The 24,416-nt window shown below is 37.7% G+C and overlaps 2 protein-coding genes across 2 annotated transcripts in view; one reads left to right on the top strand and one right to left on the bottom strand.

Moving 5' to 3' along the window:
• LOC126690776 (probable pectate lyase 4) overlaps positions 1–22,088 on the top strand; it is a 63,393-nt gene extending 41,305 nt beyond the window's left edge. Inside the window, exons 6-7 of the mRNA XM_050385904.1 lie at positions 6,294–6,362; positions 21,851–22,088. Of these exons, the coding sequence (XP_050241861.1) occupies positions 6,294–6,362; positions 21,851–22,087 (306 nt within the window). The 3' untranslated portion in view covers position 22,088. The remainder of the gene's footprint in view (positions 1–6,293; positions 6,363–21,850) is intronic.
• LOC126691692 (exocyst complex component EXO70H1-like) overlaps positions 1–24,416 on the bottom strand; it is a 197,056-nt gene that overhangs the window by 167,740 nt on the left and 4,900 nt on the right. The gene's annotated exons all lie outside the window — the stretch shown is intronic.

Genomic DNA, 24,416 nt, shown 5'->3' with positions numbered 1-24,416 from the left:
CTTATGAATGGCGTATAAGAAGCCCATGGATGATGCATTAGTGAAGGAAAAAACTGAGAAGGCAAAGGGAAATTAGTAGGACTTGTTCGTGGCCCACAAAAAGGTAAAAACTCACATGTGAGGCAAAGATTGTTGGGTATATATGAGACAAAGACTCACATGTGAGTGTTAGTGAAAAAAAAAACTCATAAGGCAAAGGGAAATTAGTAGGACTTGTTCGTGACTCACAAAGAGGCAAACACTCACATGTGACACAGAGATGGTTAGATATATATGACACAAAAACTCACATGTGAGGCAGAGATTGTTCGTGACCCACATTGATAATTTGAAATTTATAATCTAAACACAAAATTTTAATTAATATATAGTCTTGCATTTAAAAAGGAATTATAATATAGCTGGTTAAATAAATATCATTTTATACATTTTTAAATATATAAAAAATACTTAACTTAAAGGTATGGTCTTAGACCTCAAATTGTATCGAGTTGATGTCGACAAGAGTCACGATTCTTCAAAAGTTATTTTCTTTCTCAACGAATAGCAACACATCACCAAACAATATGCATGTGAAAGCAAAACTGTCATTTCAAGGCCACAACAAAAAATATATGAGGTTAGTTATATTGTCAACAGAATAACCAATTGGCAAAAGAAAGTTGCCTAAATTTTTGGTTAAACATATCTACATAATAATAATCCAGTCATGAATTAAACCAAGTTCATTCGAAAACGTGCTAGGGCTTTGTTGTTCACTATTAATCAAAAACCAGGAAAAAAAATTGTGGTAGTGGCTGAAATTCATCAAAAGAAAGAAAAAAAAAAGGTGGGAGTTTTATTATTTCTTAATTAGGTAGGCCAGTCTATTGAAATTTGAAAGGTCCTAATTCACTTTTCAGGGCTTAAACACCACAGAAAAAGAGAAAAGAAAAAAAGGTATATATTGCCAACGACATATAGCTGAATTCGGATCATAACTTCATATAGAAGTATAGAATAACAGGACAGCGTAAAGAAAGAGACATTCACAGCGACATTTCGAAATTAAAATAGTAATTATATTACTAACTATTATATATAACATGCACGCAAGTTGCAATGGCATTTATCATCTGTGATCGATTAGTGCCTCTTTTGACATCAACTACTTTTACTTTTATGCTTTTAGTTTATTTGCATATTTATAATTTTTAAATATAACATATAGAGATTCCTTGAATAGTTAATATAACATATAGAAACAGATTTAACTAAAAAAATCAAAACCTAAGAGTATGAGCTCAATCATATTATATTAATCTTTCACTCTTCCCATTAATATCCAATGTATATGACTTTACTCTATATACCTAACAAATAAATCTATGAACTATATAGCTCAACCATATACGTTTGAAAGTGAAACTATGGATGTAACATTTTCTACTCATGCAATTTCGCTTTCTGAATTCCAAGGACCTTCATGATTTTCATAAGGATGCAAACCCATCATGAATTCGTACACGTAAAATAAAAATTGACATATTTCAAAATTGATGGCGATTTAAATTTAATCGAATTTAAGAAGCTTGTACAAGTAATTCAAGACAATGAACCTTCAGCATGGACCAAATATAACTTGTTAATTCCTTTTGGCGGTCCTAATGAAAAAGGCTGAAAGACATAGACCTTTTACAGCTTTAGGGCCTGTTTAGTAAAGGAGTTTAAATAATGTTGTTTGTACTTTTTTAAAATATGTGTGGGTGAAATAGTATGTGAAAATACGTGTAATATTGTTTAAAAACTAAAAATATGTGTTTAAAATGCTCTATCAAACAGACCATTAAATTTGCAAATTCAACATTTTAATTCATAACAGAAGTTCGAGTTCCTCGGGCACAATCATAGGAGCTGTCAACAAGTTAACTGCCATTAAAAGCTCACAGCGACTCGTCCTACATTGAAGTTGCTCATTTCTAATAGCAACGAGTCGCCCAATAGTTATGTGCCACATTTGGCTAGCTGGAATGGAAGTAGAGACTGGGACCAATGTCTAGTTCAAAAGGATTGTGATATCATAGAGGTGGACAAGGCGAAAAAGACAATCATATCTTTTTTCTTTTTCTTTTTTTAATATCAAATAACAAGAATTTGTTTTTTTGCCCCTTATATGGTATTGGTAATTGATGAGAGTGTAAGAAATATTTATTTTAAATTATTTTATTCATTTATAAAGGTTAATTGTATTTTTATTAGTTAAATTTGAGGTATATTGTTGTGGGATCTTTTTGGGACAATTTCCTGATCCAAAGCCAATACGGAATCTTGGGTCATTGAAAAGAGCCTAAAGTAAGTATTGAGACTCTTGAGAGAACTGAGTTCGGCTCACCACAACTTATTTGGGTCGTTATACGAATTAATTTGTGCACAAGTTAGATGAACTCTATAACAAAATATCGAGGGTGGGAGGAGGTCAATCAAGGGGAGAGGAATAGACTAGCATTACATAGATGGTTGAAAGAATAGATGCTTGAGAGAATTTCAACCTTGCACATTGCATGAAAGTGACCTCACTACCATTCTCAGCCAGGCTTGGAAGACAAGATGTTGAATATTTTTTATTTGATGGATTTCAGTTTTAGGGTTTAGGTTTAGGTTTTGGTGGTGATGATGACGCAATTTGAAAGGAATTTGGGTTAGTGGTCTCATGAGGTGACGGCTTTGAGGACATAAGAAACTTTTAGGGGAAATGAGGTTTGGGAAGGCCCAATTGTTACTTTGGTTGGTGGTGGATTCATGGTTGGGTCGAGTCTACTATTGGGTTTAGGTCTAGGTTTGAGTGTAGGTTTGCTTGCCCATACATGAGATGATGTTGTTGGGCATTGGGGAGTGTGGGGAAGAAAAAAGAAATTTATCAAATGGTTTTAATAAGATATACCACAAAATGAAAAGTGTGAGATTTTTAACAATGATGAGAGATAGGTAGAGTATTTGAAAAGTGGGCAATTAAAATAGAAAAAAAAAATGTATACATTTTCTATTTTAATATTTGATCAAAATTTGCAAAACTGGTCATGAATGGTCTTTCTCATGTACTTTAACATTAATTATAGGAGTTCATTTCTAAGTTTTAAAACATTTTTGTTAACTTACTTCTTAGAGCCAACGAATGCACAAGAAAGAATCACATAGGAGAAATTGTTCCGTTCTAAAGTAAGAGCTCTATCTCTTTTCACAACAAGTGTATGCTCTTGTGTGGGACCCATGGTGGGATCCACACTTATTTGAGAATAAGAACTACTATTGTAGAATTGAATAATTTTACAAGAGCAAAAAAATAAAAAATAAAAAAATAATTTTACAATCACATAGTGGCTGGACTTGATGAAATTGACATTTTTAGGAGACATGAAAAAAAAAACAAAATTTTGCTCCAAATTGATTTGGAGCTATCTTTTTTAACTTATTACGTGGTGATTTATAAGATTATTCGTGTGTATTATTTAAATAAATCACATGACTTATATAAAATTAGTGTGACTAAAATTATACGTGAGTGGTCTCTTCAATCACCATATAAAAGATTGAAGAAAGATAATTCTAAACCAGTTTGGAACCAAACATTTTCCCAGCAAAAAAATCATTTGCTACCACCAGAAATTCAAAGAAACATAATTATTGGTGACGATTTAGCAATTGTTAAAAAGGTTATGATGTTAAAAGAGATCACAAATTTGAACTGCGAAATTCATAAAAGAAAATCTAATTGTCGGAATACAAAAGGTTAAAATGGTTGCAGGCAAAATAAAAGTTGTTGAGAATTTTTTGTTGCCATTAATTTTCCATGAATTTAAAAAATAAAATAATTTATACTAATCTTAAATAGTTTACTTAAAAAATAAGTTAGATAAAAGTATCATTATACCTTCAAAAAATAAGGCCTTCAAAACTGTAGATAAATTCACTATGAAAATAAAGTGAATTTAAGTTATCTAAAAAAATAAATTACAGTTCAGTTAATTCCAATTTTTGCCAACCTCCTAACAAAAAATATTTGTAAAAGAAAAATTAAATACGACTTTGAAAAGCCTAGACTTCAAAGTATTTTGCTCATTTGATAATATTTGTTTAGAATTTTTTTAACTCTGTGATATGGTCTATTGTTCTTTATTAGAAGAATCAAAGTTGATATCTCCTCACTTCCTACTATTAAATTACCAAATCATTCTTTTCAATACGTGTAAAAACAAACGTACATATCAAATATGCAAGGTTGGTACAGCCTTTTATATTTGATATGTACATTTGAATAATTGAATGATAGTTGTGTGTTGACATTTGAGAGATTCTAAACTCTAATTTCAATGATATGTACTAAAATAGTTTGTCTTGAACCTTTAATGCAATCTCGATGTTTAAAAAAGAAATCAAATATACAAAATTATTATTGGTAGACATGTAAAAATTAAACAAGGAGCAAACTGACACAAGAATTTCTTGTCACTACAATTGAGATTTATAAATAAGAAGCATAACTCGTTCACAAAGGACCGCAAAGCGCAGTGCCTTCGTGACTATGATGATGGAAAGCACAGATATTACTGTTTCTAGGTGAGATTAAAATTCCTTGTTTCAAGAAATTTCTCTCATTGAAAAATAAGGCCAAAATGGCCCATTAGCATTAATTTTTGAAATATTTAGTAACAGAACACTGTTTCGGAAATAATTAGGGAAATACCACTTTTTCTGGTACTCGAGCTTGGTGAGCTCGAGTACCATGTTTTTTTAATCCACCATTGCCCCATATTCAAGGAGCCCTATAGTGGCGTTTTTAAGCCCTATAGTGACGTTTTCGGTCCCTATAGCGGCGCTTTTAAGCCCCCATACCAGGCTAGGGGCCCTATAGTGACGTTTTCGGGCCCTATAGCGGCGTTTTCCTGCAAAAAAATTTTTTAAGTCCCCATAACAGGTTAAGGGGCCCTATAGTGGCGTTTTTAAGCCCTATAGTGACGTTTTTGGGTCTTATAGCGGCGTTTCCCTGCAAAATTTTTTTATAAGTCCCCATAACAGGTTCAAGGGGCCCTATAGTGGCGTTTTTAATCCCTATAGTGACGTTTTCGGGCCCTATAGCGGCGTTTTTTTTTTTTTGAGAAGATGTTTGACCAATGAAAAGATGGTACTCGAGCTCACCATGCTCAAGTACCAGAAAAAGTGGTATTTCCCTAATTATTTCCAAAACAGTGCTCTGTTGCTAAATATTTCAAAAATTAATGCTAATGGGCCATTTTGGCCGAAAAATAAAGAATAATAGTTAATGTCTTCAAACATTGGCTTCAGGTGTCACTTTTTACAACATGACAAGACAATTAATGCTCATTGGAGCAGACCCTTCTCAGTTCTCATATTGGCGACAGATGCATTCGAGTGACCATTCACCATTGTTTTTTTTTATGGGACCAAACAGCGGCATCCTCGAGTTAGATATGGGAAAGTGCATCTTTACAACAATTATACCAGAAACTGAGGAATTTTTTTTCTAAATAACAATAAATATTAAAAAATTTAATTAGTTGTCACATTTCAAAATAATATTGAAAACTAACATCTCGAGTGTCTAAAACTCGAGTTCCAAGATAAAACTCAAGTTCCAAGATAAAACTCGAGTTTTTAAGTCTCGATTTGTAAGCGGATGGGTCTAATGTGGAAAAAAATCCACGTGGAAATCGAGTTTTAAAGACTAAATTTCTATAAATTGCATAAAAGCGCTGCTATAAGAATTTAAAACGTCACTATAAGGCTTAAAAACACCACTATAGGGCTCCCAGAACCTGATATGGAGTGATCACACTTATAAAAAAATTTTGCAGGAAAAAACCGCTATAGGGCTTTAAAACGTCACTATAGGACTTAAAAACGCCACTATAGGGGAAAACTTTTTTTGCGTGGAACTCGAGTCTTAAAGACTCGAGATCTATGTGGCATTTTCAGTCCAAATCGTCCAGTCAAGTACTCGCAAAACGAGTCTTTGGGACTAGGGTTTTAATATGGATCTCGAGTTTCTAAAACTCGAGATGCTATTTTCCTTAAAACTTTGAAACGTTGCCTAACTTATTACATACTTGCCCATCACACAGCTACTCTGCCCATTCTCTCAAAAACTGAGGCATTTATGCTGTTTGTGCCAGTGTGGAATCACAGGTGCTATTTTTATTAACCAAATTCTATTATTTGTTGGTTTGAACATTTAAAAGGTTTCAAGTTTTTTCCTACTCTAGGTGAATAAAGATTTTGTATCTATATTGTGATATCAGATACACTCCCAATGCAATATATATGAAGCAGGACAAAAGAAGGTGGCATTTAAATATCTCACAGAGAAGGTATATCCACTTTCTAGTTTTGAACTGAGTACATTTCTGAAGTCGGCACAATCATCTAGAACTGATTGGTTTTAATTGTCTGAGGGCTTAAGTAAAGTTTGTATACATAGATGTAAATACACACAAACACAACAGGATTTTGGTTGTGAATTCAGCTCTTTGAGCATTCTTTAATTGAAACGGAAAAAGGAAAAAAAATTTAAAAATCCTTGGGAGATTACTATGTAACATACATAAAGACACATTTTTGCATTAAAGTATCAGTTTCTTATTCTTGTAAAAAATTTATCTGCAGTAAGAGAGCTTTATATGCTCATAACTTTCTGCTTTCCAGTAGGTAGATATTTTTTTGCTAGTATATGAAAGTAGAATGGATAAGCAAACCTATGGATTTTCTGTGTCTTTTTTTTTCAATTTCTGTTGTCTCTATTGTGTTTTTATCTATGATATCTTTCTCTTTATGTTCCTTTCTAAATGTGGTATAGGAGCACAACAACTATGATTGCATAAATTAAGACATTTTGGCTTCCTCTCAACATGAGTGACTATATTTTAGTATTCCACAACAGCTTTTTTTATCCTCTTTTTGGTTCCCATTTCCATTTAACAGTGAATTTCTTTCAATATTTCGTATGTCTTCAAGTATCAATGATTGAGATTAATAATCTTGCTATCTAGAAGCCATACAGCACCCAACATTTAGAAGTAGGAAAAATAGAGTGAAAAAAAAAAAAAAAAAAAGCAAAAGATTTTCAATGATGAGGCCCCTGATGCCTAACTGAATTATAGAAGAATTATCCGATGGAAAGAGGACACCTCATAGCATTGGAATAGATGGTATGTGACTTCTGCACATGATGCAAAATTGAGTAGAATGGCTGTGCGCTCTCTCACTCATAAAGGTGTGTGACCTGTAGTTCATTAATCAAGAATTGTGAAAAGACTCCCGAGTCCTGACCTGTAGTGCCCTTCTACAAGCATTATTTCTTATAGTTCATGACCAGTTGGATTGAACTTTGAAATTAACTTTCAAGTAGGGGTGGCAAATGAGTGAGTTTGGGGTGGGTATAGTTGGATTGGTATATAAAACTCATTTACCCAATTAAAACTCATTTAACTAATTCCTTCTAACCCAAATCCAACCCAACCCAATTATTATGGGTAAACCCCAACCCATCCAATTACCCAATTATCAAAATTACCAAAATGCCACTAAAGTGAAAATGACCAAAGTACTCTAAAATATTCAAAAATGATCAAAATACCCCCAAATTTAAAATTACCAAAATACCCCCAAAACCTAAAAAATGACAAAAATACCCCTAAAACCTAAAAATGACCAAAATATCCCCAAAAACTCAAAAAATAACCAAAATACCCATGCAACCCAAAAAATTACCAAAATACCCCCGAAACCTAAAATTACCCCCAAAACACAAAAAATGACCAAAATACTCCCGAAACCAAAAAAAAATTACCAAAATACCCCCCAAACCCCAAAAATTACCAAAATACATCCGAAACCCAAAAAATGACCAAAATACTCCCGAAATCCAAAAAATTACCAAAATACCCCCGAAACCCAAAAAATGACCAATGTACCTCCTGATAGTTCCTTGGATATCAGTAGGTTGATAAGTCTCGAACGCTGATGATCTTTGGGCTGTATCCTGTAAACAAGAACACTGAATTAGAGGAGACCGGTGGGGACCGACCAAAAGTCCTTTGATGGCGAAGTTAGTGAACTTGAAATTCTCTGTAAAAAGGGAGTATTTTCTTGAATAAAAAATGTCTGAATGCCTTACCTCTCATCGAAGAATCCTTATATAGTATGTCTGTAACGGTTATCTGCTTAATAATCGTTCCTAATGTCGAGGAGTCCGGAGAATTGGGGGTAACTTCCATAACCGCTATGGAAGTTACCTCAGTTGGACGGATCGTTCCATAGTAGTTAATGTAGAATTTGGCACTTAGTAGTTTAATCCAGTGAACTCGTCCATTTTTCATTAAGGACGGACGAGACTATCTAGGACGGCTTGTCCTTGTCCAAATGATTAAGGATGGATAAGATTCCCATGGGATCTTGTCCATCCAAAGATGGACAATGTTAGCAAGGACGCTTGGGATGATCACTTCGCTTGTCTGGTTCGCCCTAGCTTGTCTTTCATTGGACGAGCCATATGGACGAGTTCAGGAGTTGATGTTTTTTGTGACACCATCAGTTGCCCCCTTGTCCATGTGGGTCGTCCAACGAGTTGGGTGAGCTGCCAACACGTCCTTGGACGTATATAATTGGTTAATAAATCAATGCGCCACGTGTTATTTTTTTATTAGCGACTAATCTTGTCGATTTAGTTTTTCGAGGTAGATGCCACGTGTCATTTTCGTATTGGTGGTGTTGTTTCAAATACCCAGGTCAGCATCCTATAAATAGTGGAATGCCTCCCTTAACCCTTCTCATTTCAGAAATTTTCTTCCTTGACATCCATCGTCTAGAGCCTCGTCTAGGAGTTTCTCTACGTCTAGAGTCCTCTTCCATCTAGAGCCAGGTATTCTTCTTCTCTCCGTCTTTAGGTTCTGATTTTTTTTTGTCAAAAATGTCAGTTGCTTCTTCGTCTACTGATAGCCTTGATAAGGCTATAAACTAGTATTATGAGGATAATAGTGATAGGTCTAGTTCTAGCAGTACTAGTGACGGTAGTGGAGGAAGTACAAACGAAAATTATTCTTCTGGGGCCCCTGGGTTCCCTATTGAAGTCATCCAGGAGCAACTTAGAAGAGCTTCTGGCTCTCAAGCTGGCTCCCCATCCAGCGTCCCTCCGACTAATCCGACGGACGAGGAGGAAACCGTCTTTAGTTTTGTAGTAGGCATTCATTCTAAGACGAATGAACAAAGATTAAATAATCTTAAATCCTGGTATCAAATTCCAGACGAGTTTAACCCTAGGTTGCCCGTCCGTGGAGAGTGGTGTTGTGATCCTCGCTTTGGAATAGGCATCTATAAAGCTTATTTCCTGGGTGGCCTTAGGTTTCCATTAAACGCCTTCACTAGAGAGTTGTTGGTCAAGTTAGGTTTAGGTGTCTGTCAATTTAATCCTAATGCATGGAAATTAGTTATCTCCATGCAAATTTTGTGGAGGGAAGTTTTTGGTGGGGATCGTCCTCTCACTGTGGACGAGTTCCTTTATTGTTATAAACCTTCCGAAATAAGTCATTCTGAGGGTTTTTACCAGTTCACTGCTAGGGGGAATGATTGTAGGTTAATCAAGTCCCTAGCTTCGTCTGATAGAAAATGGAAGACGGAATTCATCTTTGTCTCTGGTTTCTAGCAGGGAATCCTGTGGACATTGGCAGGGATCCCTTTCCTCCTTATACTGGGGACTTAAGGAACCTTCGTCCAGAAGGTACGTCCCTTCCCCTTGTTTATCTTTATCTTTCTCTTTCTATTTGATCTGTTTACAATTTCTAACCTTTGTTTACTCACTATGTTGTAGCCGCCAAGCGTCCGTCTTTAAGCAAATTTCATCGTGACCGCATCCATAGGGCTCGTCTTCACATAGACAGGAGCTTTCGTTCTCTTGTCACTCTTAGACGTCTTGCCAAGTGGGGTTTGGGTCCTAAGCCATCAGACGAAGCTATTGCACACGAGGTTACTGTGCGCAAAAGTAAGTTTTAAGCCTAGGGTTTTTTGTTTTTTTTTTTTTTGAAAGTTCTATGTTATACATTCCTGATCTGCTTATTATCTCATTTTAGGAATGTCAACAATGAAAGAAAACAAAGGGAAAGAAGTTGTGAGTGAGGGAAAACGTCCTGAGGGTCAGTCCCAGGATCGTCCTACGGCTAGGGATAAAAGAAAGTTCTTGCCAAAAAACATTGATTTAGAAGGGCTCCCCAGCTGTCGAGACAAAAGAGTGAAGCACAGTTCGTCCAAGGTGGTTAAGTCTAAACCTCCACAACCTCAGCCTTCCATCCAGATAGTTGATGTGGACTTGTCCACTCCAGTTGAGTCCACATCGTCTAAGACTCCTCCGTCCAAGACTCCTTTGTCCAAGTCAACTGTGCCTGGCTTGTCCCAGCCCTCTACGAACATCATTGAAAATGAAGATCTAGCTTGGGAGCGTTTTCAGATGGTTGTCTTGGACAAAGACATAAACATGTGTTATAACATGGGCTTAAAGGAGTTTGAGCATTCTGGCGTCCATGACCTCTTTAAGGTATGTTAATATTCCTTTCTCGTCCTTGTTCATTTAACAACTTTTCTTCATTTAACCATCCTATGTTCTTTACCTATTCATAGGTCATGTCAAAGTTTATGGCAGCGTCCAGATAGGTAACAGAACTAGACAAGACGAGGGTCTTGTTGGAGACAAGGATTCAAGAAGTGAATGCTGACTACAAAAAATGGGCTGGGGCTGCTGCAAAAGCTAAGGAGGAAGTCACTGAGCATAAAAAGCTGATTGAGGAGTTAAGAACTGATGCACTGGAGAAAGATACTCATATTGACCATTTGCAAAAGATGAACGACGAGCTAAGTGCTCGTCTCTCCAAGGCAAAAGAAGACGCTGTAGTTGAATTCAAGTCGTCCAAAGTGTACACAGACACCCTGGATCGTAATTATGCAGCTGGTTTTAAGGATTTCAGAATGGATGCTATTGAGAACTTCCCTGAAGTTGACTTTAGCTCAATCAAACTTAACCTTGCTGCTGTCATCAGCTCTCTTATTCAGACCGGCTCCGATGACGTCAATGTGGAGGACGATGCCAACACTCAGCCACTCCAAGATGACCCTAATGCTCATGCCCCCTCTTCTTAAGGACGAGACTTTCATACTTTAAACAATCTTTGTGTTTGTTTTCCTTTTAGTTGGTTTTTGTTTAGTCCTCTGTTTTGGGACCCCCTTATGTAACCAAAGTACACTTGCCTCGTCCATGGTTTTAGGACGGGGTTTTTAAACAATCATTTCAGTTTTTTGACTTAACAAAGGCTTTTGGACGTAGGACATCCACCCTTTGAATGAATGAAGGCTCATTTTCTTTGCATGGACGAGTGCTATTATGCTGTTAATTATATCAACTCCAGCTTTGGCTCGTCCATGGCGAAAATATATATTCTTCATATTATTTGTTAGTCTAACTCGTCTTTGCAGGTAGTATTTTTATTCAGCTTTATTCTTCTTAAGACTTACAAGCTGATTTTACATACCATCCAATTTATTTTGCCTAACTTTTCTCTCGTCCAAAGGTTGGATTGTTTCAGCTGGCTTTTGATTCTCGCCTTTAAATTGGACGAAAATGCTCTATAAGGCTTTTACTCGTCCATGAGTTGGACGAGTGTACCTAAGGTTTTTTCCTTGTTTTACTCAGGAAAATTTAGACGTTACATCTTTGCGTCCAGAGAATTTATTCATCTTGAATCTTTCAGTCCCTTTGTGGGTTGGCTTGGACGAAAATAGTATGGAGATGTAAAATTCACACAACATTTTGTACATAACATAAATATCATTTACAGATAAGGCACATGCATACTAATGTCTTTTTATTTAATAAGTACAAACTTCATAACTTCGTCTATAATCATGACACAATCATAATAAATAATAAGGTAGTAGTTTCAAACACAAACAGCATCAAACATAAGTAGTATCAAATACAAACAGCATTAAACATAAGTAGAACGTAAGTAGACGGACAAGGTCCAAGCTCGTCCATAGGTTCACTTTTACTGATAGTACCTCCTCAGGTGCTCCACATTCCAAGGATGTTCAAATTTTCTCCCGTCCAGGGCCTCCAAGTAGTAGGATCCTTGCCTTTTACAATTGATAACTCTATAGGGTCCTTCCCAATTTGGGCCCAACTTCCCATGTGCTGGGTTTTTGGTTGACAAAGAGAACTTTCTCAGGACGAGATCTCCTATGTTGAAACGCCTTGGCTTCACCATCGCATCATCCTGCCTAGCCATGAGGTTCTTGTACTTTGCTGCCCTGTGTTCTGCGTCTGCCCTTACCTCGTCTATCAGATCAAGGTTCAAACAGAGTTGCTCCTCATTATTATTGTCTTGATACATCATCACCCTGTGATTGGCCATATGTACTTCTGAAGGTATGACTGCGTCGCTTCTATAGGCTAGCTTGAAAGGAGTCTCCCTCATAGGGGTTCTCACTGTGGTCCTGTACGCCTATAAAACTCTTGGTAACTCGTCTGGCCATACTCCCTTTGCCTCCTCAAGCCGAGTCTTAATGATTTTCAACAAGGATCGGTTTGCAATTTCAGCTTGGCCGTTAGCTTGGGGGTGTGCAGGCGAGGAATAATGGTTTTGAATTCCAAAGTGTAAGCAAAAGTCTCTGAAGAGTGCATTGTCAAATTGTCGTCCGTTATCAGACACCAATACCTTCGGTACTCCAAATCTGCACACAATGTTCTTCCACACGAAATTTTTTACATTCTATTGTGTGATATTTACTAACAGTTCAACTTCCACCCATTTGGTGAAATAATTGATGCCCACCACTAGAAACTTCATCTGCCTTGTGCCTAGAGGGAAATGACCCAAAATGTCTAGTCCCCATTGTGCAAAGAGCCACGGTGCCACCATCGGGGTGAGGTATTCTGATGGTTGTCTGGGGACGTTACTAAACCGTTGGCAATGGTCGCAGACCTTAACGTATGCTTTAGCATCAGCTTACATATTTGGCCAGTAATACCCTGCACGGACGACCTTATGGACAAGTGACCTGGCTCCTGAGTGATTGCCACATGCTCCTTCATGAACTTCTCTCAGTACGTAGTTTGCTTCGTCCGGAGCCAAGCACCTAAGATAAGGTTAAGAAAAGCCTCTCTTGTATAGCACTTCATCCATAAGAACGTACCTAGCCAATCTCACCCTCAACTTCCTGGCTTCGTCCTTCTCTTCTGGTAGTCGTCCATCTTTCAAGTATGATATAATCGGGGTCATCCAATTTCCTCTGCTATCCACCTGTTGTACTTTCGGGATATCTATACTTGGCATATACTGAACTTCATCAGATTCGTCCATTGATTCATTTGCTGAGGCTTCTTTTGCTATGATATTAACTTTCACGTTCTCCTCCCTTGAGATTTGAACGAAGTCAGCCTTTTCAAATCTTTTCATAAGGCGCATCACCCTACTAAGGTATTTCCTTATCCGTTCTTCCTTCACTTCATACATCCCATTTACTTGCCTCATGATCAACTAAGAATCCCCCAGGACGAGTATAGACTTGGCTTCCATAGACTTAGCCAATTCTAGCCCTTTGAGAAGGGTTTCATACTCGACTTCATTATTAGTTGCTTGGTACTGTTAACGAACCTTATGTTTCAGTTTGTCTCCTTTTGGGGATTGTAGGGCCACACCAATTCCACCTGCATGCCCTGTAGACGAACCATCCACATGGACGACCCATCTTTTACTGTCTTCTGTCTCATCATGACTTGGGGTAAACTCCGCAATGAAATCTGCTAGTGCTTGAGCTTTTATGGCATGCCTTGGTTGATATCTAATGTCAAACTCACTAAGCTCTACAACCCACTAGATCAATCGTCCTGCAGCTTCCAGTCTATTCATTTCCTTCTTGAGTGGATGATCTGTCATGACATTAATGACATGTGCCTGGAAATAATGTCTCAGCTTCCTGGAAGCGGTGATAAATGCGAAGGCTAATTTCTCCATTTGTGGATACCGTCCTTCCGCTCCCCTCAATGCCTTACTCGTATAGTACACAGGCCTTTGCACTTTATCTTCTTCTTTTATCAATGCTGAGCTCACGACATGCAGGGTTACTACTAAGTATAAATATAACTCCTCTCCCACCATTGACGGACTCAGCAACGGAGCCATGGTAAGGTATGCCTTCAGATCTTCGAAAGCTCTCTAACACTCATCGGTCCATTCGAATGCTTTTCTAAGAACCTTAAAAAACGGCAAACATTTTTCAGTGGCTTTAGAGACAAACCTATTGAGTGCAGCAACTCGTCCAATAAGAGATTGGATTTCTTTGGTATTTTGCGGAGGCTTCATGTCCAATATTGCTTGAATTTTATCAGGATTCGCTTCAATTCCCCTGTGGGAGACCATAAAGCCAAGGAATTTCCCTGATGATAATCCAAAAGTACATTTGCTAGGATTCAGCTTCATGTGATACTGTCTCAGAGTGTCAAATGTCTCCTGCAGGTCATCTAGATGCCTTCCCTCGTCCTGACTCTTCACTAGCATGTCATCTACATAGACTTCCACATTCCGCCCAATCTGCGAGCGAAACATGTGGTTGACCAATCTCTGATATGTCACCCCTGCGTTCTTTAAGCCAAATGGCATCACCTTATAACAGAATAAGCCTTGACTGGTGACAAAGGATGTTTTCTCTTGGTCTATCTCGTCCATCCTTATCTGATTGTATCCAGAAAAAGCATCCATGAAACTAAGCAACTTGTGTCCCGTAGTTGAGTCTACCAACTGGTCAATGCATGGCAGCGGATAACTATCCTTGGGGCAAGCCTTGTTTAAGTCAATGAAATCTACACACATTCTCCACTTGCCGTTTGCCTTTTTGACCATTACTATATTGGCCAACCAATCCGGGTAGTACACTACCCAAATAAATTTCGCCACCATCAACTTTTGAACCTCGTCTTCGATAGCATCATCTCTTTCAGGGGCAAACACCCTCTTCTTTTGCCGCACTGGCTTGGAGGAAGAACATATATTCAAACAGTGGGTAATGACACTAGGGTCTATACCCGGCATGTCCTCATGACTCCACACAAACACATCAATATTTTCCTTCAAAAACTGGACGAGGTCCTTCTTAATCTTCTCTTCTAGATCTGCTCCGACCCTAGTACACCTCTCAGGGTTATCTTCATCTAAGGAAATATCTTCCAATGCTTCGGTAGGCTCTGCTACAACTCTCTTTTCTTCAATATTCATGGCTTGAACTTGTTCATCCATGGCCAACATGGCCAGGTAACATTCTCTTGCTGCTAGTTGGTCCCCTTGTACCTGCCCTACTTCGTGTTCTGTTGGAAACTTGACTGATAGGTGGTAAGTAGAGGTAACAGCCTTCCAACTATTGAAAGTTGGTCTTCCAATTATGGCGATGTAGGAGGATGGACAATCTACCACAAGGAAGTTCGCATCCTTAGTGATTTGTCGAGGGTATGCCCCCACTACCACTGATAAGGAAATAGTACCCACGGGTTGCACCTTCATTCCACCAAAACCTACTAGGGGGAGTTTACTGGGTGGAGCTAGTCTCGTCTTAACCTCATCTGCTGAAAAACTGGATAATATAAAATGTTTGCCGAGCTTCCGTTATCCACAAGCACACTTCTAGTTGTGTAGTCAGCAATTAATAAGATGATGACGAGAGTATCATCATGGGGGTGATGAATTCTCTCAGCGCCTTCGTCTGTGAAGGTGATTGCTTGTTCGTTCATGGACCTTGCTCTCGGTGACCGTCCAGAAAGTTGGACGCTCTGCACTACCTTCAAGTATGCTTTCTTGGACTTGGACGACTGGCCTGTTGAACTTCCCCCTATAATGACTCTTATTTCTCCAAGCGGTGGTCGTGATGATTCTTCCATCTTCCCTTTCTGTTTCTCGTCCCTGTGGTCTCGTCCAAGGAAATTCCTCAACTTCCCTTGCCTTATGAGATTTTTAATTTGCTACTTTAAATCGAAACACTCGTCTGTATCATGACCATGATCCCTATGGAAGTGACAATACTTGTTCCTATTGCGCTTATTGGGATCTCCCTTCATTTTCTCCGGCCACTTCAAGGAAGGATCATCCTTGATCTGCATAAGGACCTGCTCAAGTGGGATGTTCAAAGGGGTATATTGCTGATTCCATGCTGAAGAGCCCGGCTTCTTACTATCTCGGTCTTTCCTTTCTTCCATTCGTCCCTTCTTTGGACAAAGGCCTTGATCGGGATGGCGACTGGGGTTTACGTCTACTCTCTTAAACTCCTCCTCTTCTTAGCAATGATCACGTCCTCTAGATTCATAAAATTTTGAGCTGAATGGACAAGTTTGGCTATGGACTGGGGCTCTTTTCCATAGAGTTTATGTATAAACAAATCCGAATTCACCCCATTATGGAAGGCTGCCAATAGGAGCTTATCATCTACTTCGTCCACACTCAGGGCTTCTCTGTTGAAACGGGTGATGAATGACCACAAACTCTCATTCTCCCCCTGCTTTATGGTCAACAAGCTGGACGAGGAACGCTTGTGCCTTTGTCCCCTAATGAAATTGTTAACGAATAACTTGCTCAATTCTTCAAAAGAACTTACCGAATTCGGGGGTATTTTGCTAAACCAAACTCGTGCTGGGCCCTTGAGGGTGGTAAGGAAGGCTCTACACATTATTTCGTCAGGCACCCCTTAAAGATGCATGGTGGTCTTAAAGGTGGCGATGTGATCAAACGGGTCGCGTGTTCCATCATACGAATCCAGAAAAGGCAACTTGAACTTTGGTGGTAGAGGGTGACCGTTGACGGAAGCCGTGAAGGGGGAATCAGTTCTGTGAACCAAATCTTCTATTGGATTCGCCCTTCTCATATTCTCTTTCATTTCCTCCATGACTTTCTCCATTTGGTCCATTTCTTCTTTCAAGTGTGGTACCATTCGTGAAGTGGTGCCTCTGAACTGACTTCCAATTTCAGTATTCTCTCTATCACCATGACTCTGTGTTTGTCCTCCTTCTTCACATTCTTCACTTGTCTGCCTCCTCATATTAATCTTCATTCTTAACTCTTGGTTTTGGCGAGTCAACTCCGCCATAGCGGCCGCCATAGATTGCGCATGTTGGACAAATGATGTTTGCATGACCGGTGCAGATTGGCAATCGCGATGAGGATTGCTGCTTCCCTGATGGCCTGGGCTAGTAGTCCTCGATCTAGTCCGAACCATCAACCTTTTGTCACAGAGAAGTAAACTGTAAAATAATCTCTTCCCACATATGGCACCAACTAATATTTCCTTGGATATCAGTAGGTTGATAAGTCTCGAATGCTGATGATCTTTGGGCTGTACCCTGTAAACAAGAACACTGAATCAGAGGAGACCGGTGGGGACCGGCCAAAAGTCCTCCGATGGTGAAGTTAGTGAACTTGGAATTCTCTATAAGAAGGGGGTATTTTCTTGAATAAAAAATGTCTAAATGCCTTACCTCTCATCGAAGAATCCTTATATAGTATGTGTGGAACGGTTATCTGCTTAATAATCGTTCCTAATGTCGAGGAGTCCGGAGAATTGGGGGTAACTTCCATAACCGCTATGGAAGTTACCTTAGTTGGACGGATCGTTCCATAGTAGTTAATGTAGAATTTGGCACTTAATAGTTTAATCCAGTGAACTCGTCCATTTTTCATTAAGGACGGACGAGACTATCTAAGACGGCTTGTCCTTGTCCAAATGATTAAGGATGGATAAGATTCCCATGGGATCTCGTCCGTCCAAAGACGAACAAGGTTAGCAAGGACGCTTGGGATGATCACTTCGCTTGTCTGGTTCGCCCTAGCTTGTCTTTCATTGGACGAGCCATATGGACAAGTTCAGGAGTTGATGTTTTTTGTGACACCATCACCTCCAAATCCTAAAAATTACGAAAATAGACCCAAAACCCAAAAAATTACCAAAATACCCCTAAAACCAAAATACCCAAAAATGACCAAAATACCCCTAGAACCTATAAAATGACCAAAATACCCCTAAAACCTAAAAATTACCAAAATAATCACAAAACCTACAAAATGACCAAATACCCCCAAAACCCATAAAATTACCAAAATACACCCGAAACCAAAAAAATTACCAAAATATCTCTCGAAACATAGAAAATGACCAAAATACCCCTGAAACCTAAAAATGACCAAAATACCCCCAAAACCCAAAAAAAAAAATGTCCAAAATACCCCCGAAACCTAAAAAATTACCAAAATAATCTCGAAGTCTAAAAATTAACCAAAATAACGCCGAAACCTAAAAATGACCAAAATACCCCCGAAACCTTAAAAAATGCCAAAATAACCCCGAAGCCTAAAAATTGTCCAAAATAACCTAGAAACCAAAAAATGATCAAAATACCCTCGAAACCTAAAAAATGATCGAAATACCCTTGAAACCCAAAAATTAACTGAAATACCCCTTAAAATCTAAAAAATGACCAAAGTACCCTTGAAACCTAAATATGACCAAAATAACCCCTAAACCTTAAAATGACCAAAATATCCTCGAAATCTAAAAAATGACCAAAATACCCCGAAACCTATAAAATGACAAAAATGCCCCCTTAAACCTATAAGTCGATAAAAATACACCCTAAACCTAAAAAAATTACCCCAATCCCTCCTAAAACTAAAAAATGACCAAAATACTCCCTAAACATAAAAAATGACCAAAATACCCCCCCTAAACCTAAAAATGACTAAGATAGCTCAGAAACCTAAAGAATGATTGAAATATCCCCAAAACCAAAAAAGTTATTAAACGACTTCCAAAACCTAGAAAATTACAAAAAAATGGCCCCAAAATCTAAAAGTTAACAAACACCCCTAAAACCTAAAAAATTAGTGACATTCCCGCAAAACCTACAAAATGACTGAAATACTCTTAGAACCTTTAATTTAATGAAAATACCCTCGAAACATCCAAAATACCCCAAACCCCTCTTTTGGTAATTTTAGAGGCTTCGGGTGTATTTTGTTCATCTTATAGGATTAGTGGTATGTTGGTCATTTTAGATATTTTGAGGGGTATTTTGGTCGTTTTATAGGTTTAGAGGTATTTTGATCGTTTTAGGGGTTTCAAGGTATTTTTGGTAATTTTAGAGGTTTCAGGTTGTTTGTGGCCATTTTAGAGGTTTTGGGTTTATTTGGGTCATTTCAAAGATTTAGGGGTATTTTTGTCACTTTATAGTTTTGAGGGTATTTTGGTCATTTTTTAAGTTTCATGGGTATTTTAGTAAATTTTTAGGTTTAGGGGGTATTTTGGTCATTTTATAGTTTTAGGGGGGAAATTTGTTCATTTTATAGTTTTAGGGGGTATTTTGGTCATTTTTAGGTTTCTAGATTATTTTGATCAATTTTTAGGTTTCAGGGTTATTTTGGCCATTTTTAAGGTTTCGAGAGTATTTTTGTCATTTTTTAGCTTTCAGGGGTATTTTGGTCATTTTGTAGATTTGCGGTTATTTTGGTCATTTTTTAGGCTTTGGGAGTATTTGCCCATTTGTTAGGTTTCAAAGGTATTTTGGTCATTTTTAGGTTTTGAGGGTATTTTGGTCATTTTTTGGATTTCAGGGGTATTTTGGTAACTTTCTAGGTGTTAGGGGTATTTTGGTCATTTTTTGGGTTTCAGGGGATTTTGGTCATTTTTTGGATTTCAGGGGTATTTTGGTAATTTTTAGGTTTCGGGGGTATTTTGGTAATTTTTGAGTGCTGAGGGTATTTTGGTCATTTTTTGGGTTTCAAGGGTATTTTGGTAATTTTTTTGGGTTTTGGGGGTATTTTGGTAATTTTTAGGTTTTAGGGGTATTTTGGTCATTTTTTGGGTTGAGGGGGTATTTTGGTCATTTTGTAGGTTTTGGGGTTATTTTGGTCATTTTTAGGTTTTGGGGGTATTTTGGTCATTTTCAGGTTTTAGGAGGGGTATTTTGGTAATTTTCAAGTTTGGGGGGGGTATTTTGGTCAATTTGTAGGTTTCGGGGTTATTTTGGTAATTTTTAGGTTTTGGGGGTATTTTGGTCATTTTTAGGTTTGGAGAGCATTTTAGTCATTTTTTGGGGTTTGGGGGTATTTTGGTCATTTTTTGGGTTTTGGGGGGTATTTTGGTCATTTTGTAGGTTTTGGGGTTATTTTGGTAATTTTTAGGTTTTAGGGGTATTTTGGTCATTTTTTGGGTTGAGGGGGTATTTTGGTCATTTTGTAGGTTTTGGGGTTATTTTGGTCATTTTTAGGTTTTGGGGGTATTTTGGTCATTTTCAGGTTTTAGGAGGGGTATTTTGGTAATTTTCAAGTTTGGGGGGGGTATTTTGGTCAATTTGTAGGTTTTGGGGTTATTTTGGTAATTTTTAGGTTTTGGGGGTATTTTGGTCATTTTTAGGTTTGGAGAGCATTTTAGTCATTTTTTGGGGTTTGGGGGTATTTTGGTCATTTTTTGGGTTTTGGGGGGTATTTTGGTCATTTTGTAGGTTTTGGGGTTATTTTGGTAATTTTTAGGTTTTAGGGGTATTTTGGTCATTTTTTAAGTTTAAGGGGTATTTTGGTCTTTTTCTAGGTTTTAGGGGTATTTTGGTCATTTTTAGGTTTAGGTGTTATTTTGGTCATTTTTTAGGTTGAGGGGTATTTTGGTAATTTTAGTGGTTTTGGGGCATTTTAGAGTTGGGTGATTTGTAAAAATGATAGTTGGATCATAATTGGGTCAATTGGGTATCCAATTAAAACTCAATAAACATTAATATTAATTGGGTTAATACCCATTTAACCCAATTAATAATTTGGTGGATTTTGGTCTAATTTAAGTGGGTGGGTTTAGGTGAGCAAATGGGTTTGGGTTGATTTTTCCACCCCTACTTTCAAGGTGTTCATAGGAATTTTTCGCTCCAAAAGTAATCCAAACAATCTCCCATACCCTCCCATAAGAAAAGAAGACAGATATCTTAAGTCGTCGATTTCATACATAAACCCTTGTGATGGTTTCATGTTGCATTTTCCTTTTTATTTTTAATTGTCAAGCTTTGTTAGTATTTAGGATAGGCTTAGACTCAGCTTTCAAGGAATGGAAGGATGGAGGGAATGGTCCATTAGCTGATACTTATCTGATGTGTCTTGTGTATGCGTATGGATTTTTTATTTAATTAATTGATTCTGGTATTAGCCTCTGCATTGAGAAACAAAATATTTTTTGTTGCTTGACTAGATAATTGAGGATGCATGACATAATTTAGAACTGTGTTTATTTTGGATTTTTCTAATTGCCTACTTTGTTAGATCCACCTTTTGATCGTCTTAGCCATATACAAACAAGCAAAATGTTGGTTGACCATTTTCCCCTTGTGGCCTTATCCTGTTTTCATCTACTGGATGGTTGACACTATGAATCCCTGTGCTAGATATTGGGAAAAGCATGACATTATGTGAAAGTATATATGTTGGAATTTTACTAGCTGCCCCTACATTGTAAATCCATTGGTTGATAGTAATAGCAATATTTAAAAATGCTTGCCAATTAAGCTGCACAGACAAATGCCATCAAAACTGTTGAATCAATAGTTTTTGAGTAGTGGAATTGCGGAATATGATCTTTTTCAAAGTACCACGTCTCCATTTGGTTAGAATGATCCTTCCTGTGATATTGTATATTTGACTGGAAGTACATAAATTTGTCCATGACCAATAAATTGTATCAGCATCTAACAGCCGAGACGTGTTTTTCCTAACGAGATTGAAGTTGGTTTTTTGTGACCACTGTCTAGGCAACTGACAAGGAGGAGGCAGCAACTGGCTGCATAAACTCTGAAGGGGATTTATTCGTAAGTGCAACTCAAGCGGGGCTAATGACCAAGGATACTGCACACAAAATGTTTCATCCTAGCGAACGCTACCCTAAATGGACAGTGGAACTGCCCACGGATGATCTTAAGCAAGTTCTCCAGCGTTGCACAGGATGGCAGTCTGTTCCACAACCTGCAGATCAGAAGGCGGTAGCGTAGTATCTTGATAACTACATATATAATCTCTAATTAGTAATTTTGACTTTGATGTTTGTTTCAACAAAATACCTCTTCCCGTGTGTAAAAGGCAACCAGTGAGTTTTCCTTTTAAGGAAGGATGAAATAAATAAGATTTTTGTTTTGATGTTGTTTACCTACTTTTATTTCCCCATTTTCTTGGTTGACATAGACACTTGACAGGTCTCAGAATTCGTTGTGCCCCATTTCTTTGGTTAGTGTACATCAGATCATGCTGATAGGTAAGCTTTTATTATCTAATTTGATGTGTTGGTTTCACTGACAATATATATAATTATTATAAAAGTTTTCTTCGTCCTGTTTTGCACTTTTCTTCTGCTGTATTTTTTGAATCTTACTTTAAGAAGCAACAAAAATAGTTTTAAATTAGCAGCAGGCCAACTTGGGAAGAAGTTAAAAAGAAAACTATTTGTTGAAAATAGCATCAAAAGATTGGAAAATCCGCATGCAATTAATGTGTTGTTTATGACCCGGCATTATAAATGATATAGGTTTGAGTGTCACGAGGTAGGCCATAAAATCTTGGAAATTTTTAGAGGCTCTAAATGATTCAAAGATTCAAATGTATATATATGCTTATATCTAGAAAGTGAAAGGGTCTATTGACATGACCATTTCCATACAAACCAATTATAACTAGAATCTTCTTTCGGGCCCATATAAGCAGCGGTTGTTATTTGACTCACCATTTTGTGAAGGAGAATTGTCGCTCATTTATTTCAAGGTCAAAAACTTTTTCTCACCCTGCAAGAGAGCTCAAAAAAAACGAAGCAATGACACACCAACCGGTCACGGTAGAGGTAGTGACAGCAGCATAATCAAAGAAATACACAAAGCTCATCCGAGACACTCGAGTCCCGACTAGAAATGTCAAGAATACTCCTAGAGAGAGATAGTATAAGCATTGAAGGCAAAGAATTTGGGCAACAATAAGCCAAGGGTCCCATGCCGCTGTACCATAGAACATGACTACAATAACCTCTTTCCAGACACCCAAACCACCCTCCAAATCTCCAAATAGTCACAAAATTTTGAAACTCGAGACCACAACTCAATAGCCTATTGTCCTCAACGTTCATGTGTAAGTATAAACGGGGGGAAAAAACCATGCAAGTGAAATTGTCTTAAACCCAAAAACAAAAAAAAAGGTTGATAGGCAAGTATTCCATTATTATAATAAGAATTATTATTATTCTATGCATTGTACAAACATAATAAGTTAATAATAAATAATAATTAAAAAAAATAAAAATAAAAACCTGATCAAAATGATGGTAACAATAATATTAATTGATAATACTGTTGATGGATGGTGAAATCTTACCTAGATTACCTATCAACAAGGTAAAAAGTAAAAACAAACTAGAGATTTGTCAAGGATGATTCTAGCAAGGGACTCTTTGGTACATAAGTTAGTAATGAACTTTTCGGGGCAAAGTTTTGCTACAAACTAGTTTGTAATGGCTAAAACTCTCACTAAAAAGTTAACACTACTACTGTGAGACCAGAGAATTTGTGATCTCGGCCCACTTTACATTAGGGCCCAAGGCCCGAGCTGAGGAGGGACATTGCCGAGGACATACAACGAAAGACCAAATGGCCTAGAGATATAGCCGAGGACGATTCTGTCCTCAGCATCCCAAAGCACTCCTAGAAGAAAGGGCGAGTACGGTACAGGAGCGGTGCATGGAAAAGCTAAACGCCTCCGCATTGATGGGGAAAAGACCCCTGAACAATGTGGCGACAAAGGACAAAGGAAAGGCTACCATTACTGCAATTAAGTACTCTGCGCTTGACAGAGCAATACTTTACAGTTTTTACAACCACTCCCAACCACTTTGGATATGGGCTGATAGAACAAGTATCAGCCCCAGGAAACTGAACCTACACGTGGACGTTAGAGGAAGGATAAAGGCTAGTATAAAAAGGAGAGGGAAGCAATCCAGAAGGGGGGGACTGGACGAAGGCCAAGAACTAGAGCCTCCCAGGCCGTGCCGAGGAGAAAACCTTTTTGGGCAAGCACGATTCACCCTTGTGTAATTACTATGAACACCATGATTAACCACAGTTCGGTGACCAAGGTCTAGCCTTTTAGCCCACTCTCTACAAATTTATTGTTTGGGCCTCTAACGTTCGAACCCAATAAACCAATTTGGGATCGCTACAAATTGAGTCCTTACAACTACATATTTTGTAAATCTAATTATTGGATTGCATATTTTTAACATACATGTTAAATTTCGTGTCAATTCATTATTATTTACTATTCGATTCATAAGGTTTTTTCTTT

The sequence above is a fragment of the Quercus robur genome, chromosome 7 (genome assembly GCF_932294415.1).
Source record: "Quercus robur chromosome 7, dhQueRobu3.1, whole genome shotgun sequence".
NCBI classification, from domain to species: domain Eukaryota; kingdom Viridiplantae; phylum Streptophyta; class Magnoliopsida; order Fagales; family Fagaceae; genus Quercus; species Quercus robur.
Note: the sequence above shows the minus strand (reverse complement) of the source record. Positions and strands in the feature narration are given on the sequence as shown.